The sequence below is a fragment of the Clinocottus analis genome, unplaced genomic scaffold (genome assembly GCF_023055335.1).
Source record: "Clinocottus analis isolate CAN_PGR_092001 unplaced genomic scaffold, fCliAna1.0.p SCAF_5, whole genome shotgun sequence".
Classification (NCBI taxonomy): Eukaryota; Metazoa; Chordata; class Actinopteri; order Perciformes; family Cottidae; genus Clinocottus; species Clinocottus analis.
This window is the reverse complement of record NW_027176207.1, coordinates 7,257,164-7,264,539: the sequence shown is the minus strand read 5'-3', so window position 1 is coordinate 7,264,539 and position 7,376 is coordinate 7,257,164. Positions and strand designations below refer to the sequence as shown.

The 7,376-nt window shown below is 42.1% G+C and overlaps 1 protein-coding gene across 2 annotated transcripts in view; it reads left to right on the top strand.

Moving 5' to 3' along the window:
* Positions 1-3,290: 3,290 nt before the first annotated feature.
* pcdh1a (protocadherin 1a) overlaps positions 3,291-7,376 on the top strand; it is a 90,861-nt gene continuing 86,775 nt past the window's right edge. Inside the window, exon 1 of one of the 2 annotated variants that reach the window (XM_068601356.1) lies at positions 3,291-3,812. Coding sequence is in view for 1 of the 2 variants with exons in the window: in XM_068601354.1 (XP_068457455.1) it covers positions 4,131-4,182 (52 nt within the window). In the remaining variant the exon portion in view is untranslated. Of the gene's footprint in view, positions 3,813-4,109; positions 4,183-7,376 lie in introns of those variants that run through there. The other variant, XM_068601354.1, reaches the window with a different exon arrangement.

The following is a 7,376-nucleotide window of genomic DNA, read 5'->3' as shown; positions in this document are numbered from 1 at the left end:
ATTAGCAGAAGAGTTCAACTTTTTTACGTGGTACTTTGAGATTTTTAAAAACTGTTATGCTTTTGACCTCTCGGCTCCTCGCCTTAGTTTTCACACATTTTTTTTGATCAATAGTAATTTACATTTTTGTGTTGTGAAGTACTCTACAATCTTTCCACGTAACCTGTAGAAACAGTGGAAGTACCCCATTGGGTAAAATCAAAATGTCTCACTTGAGTTCATCCATAAACTTGCATTTATTGCAAATTATTAGCGTTTATTCTGCTGTATATAGTATTCCCCCGGCTGCCTTCACTCCGTATGACTCCCATTACGGAATTAATACCTGCACTCAGAAATATTATATGATTAGATATTATTTTCAATTTGTATGGATTCACAAGTAAATGGAAACCTAATTTTAGTAGTGATGAAAACTATTCACTAATCAGATTTAAAGTACATCAGTTTAGTACTTTGCTTCATAAAGTGCTGACACGGTGTTGTTGGGCTTTGCCTCGGGGCTGAGCAGTTCAACAATACATTTTCCTTTTTACCTCACTGCTCCTTCCGTCCCTCCGTTGACCCATCTGTAACTGCTCATGCTCCACAGGTGGATACCCTACAAATTTTAATGCAACACGTTTTTCAACTCAGTGTCTGTTTACCCTCACAGGTTTGGATGCTTCCAGACTTAAATCTCTAAAAAGGTAATCTACATCAAATCACGCATGACAGAAAGATGCTCCTGCCCTGCTTGACTGTCTTTTTTTAATGTCTGGCCACACCCCTTGATGTCACAGTGGATGTTTTTTAATCAGCTGTCAAAGGCAAAACACCCACTGTGACATCACTGGCTGGGATGTGACCAGAGGTGCAGCCCTCATTAACATTTGTATGTAAACAGAGCAGTGCAGCAGCATGTTGTTGTTTTTTTACTCCACAAAGTGTATACTGAGGAGTTTTGCTGCAGTATTTTATTTATTTATGTACTCGTTTTCCTCTCTTTAGATGTATCCCCATTTGTGTTGCATAATGTTTGTGCGTCTGTGTGTGTGTGTCTCTGCGTCTGTCTGTTGTGACGTCTGCATATCCCTGTCTGTGGGGGAGGATAGGTGCCCAGGTGTGGTAAATGTGATAAGAGAAGAGATGTAAATGTATACAAATCACATACACTCGCAGTGTTGTTGTGTGCGGCAATAGCTAACACACCATGAGCTTAGAATTAAAACATTTAGTCTGCCTACAGAGTATTCAAGCATGCCAAGCTTCAAAGTTTTCAGCATCAATTGACGTAAATGGAGATGGGTCTTGTATTATCTAGATTTTTTTCATGAAAAACTTGCCAAACGCTTAATTGGTGCTTAACGAATGTGTTTATATGACTCAATCAGACTTGAAAAAAAACTTTTCCTCATGTATGAGGCTGTAATATTCAAGGTACTGGCCACAAGCAGTGTATTGGGAAAAGGTGAGTGGGAATCAAACAGGGCCTGTGATCTTTAAACCGACTAAAGACATCAAAAGACGCAGTATTTTAGCCCACACTATTTTAGTCATACCTGAAATGAACAACACGCATGTTTAAACATGACCTCAGTCCGTCTCCGTGGTTTGGTTTAAGTAAGACACAGATTAAATATTATATATATATATATATATATATATATATATATATATATATATATATATATATATATATATATATATATATATATATATATATAATATGTTGACAATATGTGTCAGTTTGAGTATAGTATTCTGAGACACTGCCTTACATTGTCTTTTTTTTTATCAAATCATTTTTTTAATCCTGAAACGATGATCAAAATCCATTTCTGCTAACTGACATGACACACACATTGAAATGGTTTTCAGTCCCATAAATGGGACTTTGATTTGGCTGAAATGATTGGTCACTCACTGACTTTCCTAATTATTAGATCTTTCTGTTAGTGTCTGTTATATCCTCTGTTCCTCTCACATTGTTTCCCCTCTTTACAAACCTGTTTTCTTCTCAGAAGACCTATAGGCCACCTGTGAAAATACTTAAACGTTATTAGTATGGCTGGTGAAGAGCAGCGTAGCAGCGGCATTGCGTGGGCGGGAGCTCTAATATGATTGGCTCGGGGACACTGTAAGCCTGAGTGGCAGCCCTTAATGGGAGCCCTGGAGAGGTAACCCAACAGCTGTGTGTTTGCAGCTAATGAGAGATGGGGGAGGAGTAAAGGATCACAGACTGGAAACACTCTGATAAACTCTTGCCTCAGAATGGCTGGGGAAGATAGGAAATCAAGTTTTCTCCGGAGGCGATTGCTGAAGGCTTTCCTTTGTGACAAAACCCGTGGTTGACTCATTGCTCCTGGTCCATTGCTTATAGCTTAAGCAGCTATGATCACTGACATCAGTGCTGTGGAAGAAAGGAAGGCAACAACTGTGGCGTGGGATGGATCCTGCTCCCTGCTGTGCCAAGCTGATTTATAGCTTAGAGCTAAAGCATTGTTTTTTTTTTAATTACACTGCTGCAGATTTAACAGATGATGTTAGACACAACTAAATTATTACAATCCACATGCACAGCATTTTGCATTGTCTACGATGGGAGAACAAAAAACAATCCAACGTTAACATAGTCCAACATCAAGCAAAATCATCATTAAATTCTCCTTTTTTCCTCAGCTGATGTCGCCTGTATTACTTCCCTTCCCTGTTATAACTGCCTGAGGGTGGCGCCAGATGCATAAACAGTATCCAACCAGCTTCCATTTTAGGCCATTCCTTTTTTGCTACATGGAATACATATCAACAAGTAAACTGTCTGTGAAGCCTACCTGTTACATTAACATTCGACATTTTGTACAATCGGTACATTGCGTGTCAACAGAAACAGCTGTCCCGTTGCAAAAGGAGAGCAACACATGACTGCATGGTGCGCACATTCTTTAATGTGCAACACACACGCACGCACGCACAGGCACACGCACGCACAGGCACACACGTAACACACACACACACACACACACACACACACACACACACACACACACACACACACACTTGAGGTGACCCAGTTTGATGAGATCTCAAACTGTCGGAATCACACAATTTCCTGGTGGGCAGCCCAGGCGTAATGTGATGTTGAGTGTGAAGTTGCTGTGTGCTGCGGTGGATGGGAGCCCCACCTCCTCCCACGCTCCGATGAGCGGAGAGAGAGGGAGGGAGAGAGGGGAGCAACTAACCTACCCACAGCATCTCACCACTTGCTCTCTGGAAATGCTTCAGACGGGCTCCGAGCTTTAGGACCGGTTAGCTGTTACAATCACACGTTGCAAGAATGCCATGCATGTTGCCGTCGCTTAGACATCCTTAGGAGTGCGTTGCAGCTCACTTGTGTCAGACTGACGCACTCGAGAAACTTGGATCGAATGGGATGCGCCAACGAGTGCATATCTTGGCAGGGATCAGTTGTTGAGGATTCGGAAAATGGCTCACAGTTGCCCGTCCCTGTGGAGTGAGACATAAAAGCAAAAAAAAAACAGCTCACAACTTCTCACATTTTCACGAAAACGAGCCTGACGGACGACGGTGGAAACCAGATATTTTTTGTTTTGTTTGGTGCGGAAAGTTGCAACAAAAAAAACCGCGGTGAGCGGATTTTTAAAATATATTTTTAATTTGTATATTTTTCCCTGCTGAAGTTCTCGTGACGCCGGTACCGCGGTGGAGGTTTGAGGGTTAGACACCTGCCTCCAGGATTACCGGCGGACGCGCATCAGCTGTCGGACGGACTGGCGACGCGACAGGCGCTCGCGGAGAAGTCTCTGGCTCAGGTACTGAAATGACTGATAGATTTACCCCCAAGAAAGTTGTTGTGAATGGCCGAAGCTGTTGGCAATTGTGTGTGTGTGTGTGTGTGTGTGTGTGTGTGTGTGTGTGTGTGTGTGTGTGTGTGTGTGTGTGTGCGAAGTTTCCGAGTTGAGGAGGCGGTCTGATAGCGCGGCCCGAGGTCCTTCGTGGACTGTTTTGTAGCCTACAACAAGTTGTCCGCGAGGCACTTAACAGCAGACCGGGTGATGGTGTTACAGGTTGATCAGGACGCGATGAACTGTCACGGATGTCAGCCACGATAATGACGCGCCCCGTAAAGGATGAGACGAGGCATCGCATTAAAACACATCCGAGCGGAGTGCTCTCGCCTCCGTGAGTCATTATTGAGTCTGCCCATACGTGCTTCCATACACGCTTCAATCTCATGTATATATGACGATCGGCTAATTGCATCTTCTAATACCATCATGGATTCTGTCAAGCAGAAAATGTGATCCATTCGTATCACCCCTTATTCGGCATGTATTGTATTATATCTGCAAATATCACACTAATTGCCTTCATTAGTGGATCTTTATTTGGAGCGGTTTACTCATGCGTAACGATGATTATTTTATTTTTTTTGACGCAAAAATTTCCTACCATGTTAATTATCTGGCAGTTTTTTTTCCAATAGAGAGTCACGTAAATAATTGGAGGGGGGAAAAACACCTTTGATCAGGGCATCCGCACGGGTAATTTCCCCTCCTCTTCAGCAAGAGTCTGGGGTGTTGTTTCTCTCCACTCCACATTTTAATAGTCTGCTCCACGGAGTCACATCGGTCGAAGTTCCCACACATACTGTGGGCTAAAAGGCCATCAACAGCGGCCTAATAGCCCAGCTACCCCAAAGACATAAACCTGAGGAATGTGATCAGGATGTATCTGCCTGTCGATTATGAAACGGTTGAGATGGGAGTTTAGAAAAAGACAGACTCAGTTCTGCCAATAATTCTTGTCAACAAGTAGCCTGTGCCTATCTATCGATCTATAACATCAGCAAAAGGAAAGGCTGCAAGCTTAATTCCCTAAATTCTTTCACTCATTATATTGGCATAGCGATCAATGGTGAACTATGTTCTCCACTCTACTGAATAATGTGCAATAACATGTGAGTCATGTAATTATATTTGCTGGAGGAAGGCCATCGGTTTGCCATCCGGTAAACATATCAAATCATCGAAAGGGCTTAAGCGGCTTTCTGACTGACTGCTCAAACCGCCATTCCTTCTTCAGAGCTTGAGGAAATCTGGTTTTAGACACGAGCACAGGCCAACAAGGTCTTTAAAGATCATGACCCGTTAGTATGAACATAACTCATGTTAAACAATGTGCGAAAGCCGCCGCTTGTTGTGGTGGTTTCAGAGTGTTCTGGTCTGGGTCAGCCTACATGAATAGCCAAAGTGTTTCCCATTTCTCTCCCATTACCAACAGCCAAGGTTTACTGTCTCTGGATGTGTGCAGTGTAACATTTTGCAGTAAATTGTATTGGTGGACCAGCTGTAGGGAGGCCTAAGCTGTGCTACTACCCATCATAAATCATGCTGGTGGGAGGGTAATGGGTTTTACCTGTTATACTAGCTAAAGGCGCAGAGTCAGCCAATATATCAAATCACCTCAGTTGAGAAAATCATTACATCAACCGCTATCTTTCCACACTCGAGCAAAGCAGTGGAGATCACATCTTATAGTAGACATTCAGGAGCTTGATTTATACAGAGTAACAGGTGAAAAAGCCGGTTCTGCAGAGGAACAAGAGGACCGTGGGTGCTGCTGGATTATAATCTTCATCACTATACGCCTGGTGATGATCAGGAATATGCATTTTACCCCAGACACAACCCCACACCTTTGACATATTATTAATATCAAATTATACCTCAGTTGATTCTACACATGAGTCATCTCTGCTGGACCTGAGGAGCGGTCAACTCAAAGAGCAAGTGTCACCCAGTCAGTCACTGTGTTGACTCAGTCAGTAGATAGTCTGTCTCTATGGTAACCAGGACAGGCGTACATGCTCTGCAACACAATTGTATTTTTTCATTTTTTCCATACCTTTTTTAAAAATTATGACAACGCTTGCATGTGCTATGCAGCTTTATCTTCTTTTACTTCTTCATCAAACCAAATATGTGTTGCCCCTTTATTTAAATTAAACAACAACAAAACGAAAAACAGCAACACTTTTAATCTCTTTCAATAATTGGAAATTATTTTGCAAAAAAAGGTAAAATATTCATCTCACAGAGGAAATAGTGATGATAGATTGATGATCCTAATCAATTTGATGATAACTGACTAAATACTGGATGATCTAACAGATATTACCCACTTTTAATATTTTGAATAATTTAATTTAATAATTTCTGCTTTTCTACTTCAAATTTATATATGACAAAGGATGTATGTCCATCTATTCTCAGTTCTTTTAGTTCTATGTTTCTCACCCTATATGTTCCCTTATAATCATTAATATTAGATTTAATATAAAACAGGACCCGTCGGTCCAGACTGCAAATGTGTCCTCACTCTTATAACCACTCCACTAATGAAAACTTGGAGTGTAGAGTGCAATGTTAACCATCTATTTTTCATTCCTACCAAATATGAAATGTCAACATTCCCAAAGACAGTTTTGCAACTGCCTGTGGTGCAAAAGGTTCTTTGGCAAAACACACAAAGAACAGTTTAACGATGAAGGTTTTTGACGTTGGAGCAAATATAAAATGATCCTGCTGTACAGGTGCATATATTTCTGCATTTCTCCACCGACCAACACACTCCAGGTGGTGCAGTAGTGGGTTTTCCAGGTTTTTTAAGGCAAGGGTGGTACCACTTTTTCACATTCCATAGTTATTGCTGGGTTCAGCACCCCTGGCCTCATTAAGGCATAAAACTAAATCCCTCTGGGGAATGAGTGAAACCGCGTGGGCAAAGTTGATCGTAGACATGCAGGAGTTGAAATGTTCTCTTGCCCCGTGGGGTCAGCTGGCTGGTGCACCGTGTGAGGGCTCCAGGTGAGACTCAATCAGACATTGCAGTTTGACTGATGTTTAGCTTCCAGAGAAGTCTCTCCCCGTCTCCTCCGTGAGGAGCACAGCGGCACTGAGCCCTGAGGGAGAGGTGGAGGGATGGATGGATGGATGGATGGAGTATTGCAGGCAGTTGCTAGGAGGAATTTGGGAGTTCACTGTTATTCGAAACGGCAGTAGAGAAAATGGGCAGATCCATGAGGCATGGGAGAGATCTGAAGGAAGGGAGCAACAACATGAAGAGACATCCCCTCACTTCTGCTTCCGCTGGTGAAATCCAAGTCTCCTCTCTGTTCCTTTTGAAGTTGTTGCAACTATTCTGATATTCTCATTGTGAATGCGTTTTGCTCCTTGCTCTGTCCTCTTTTGCATTTTTGTTTGTTTTTTTGAACAAAACAAATCCTATCTCCTTTCATTATTAAAGGTTCTGGTCGTATAAATAAAGATAACATATATTCTTGCACATTCTGGATCAGATATTTGTACACTGGT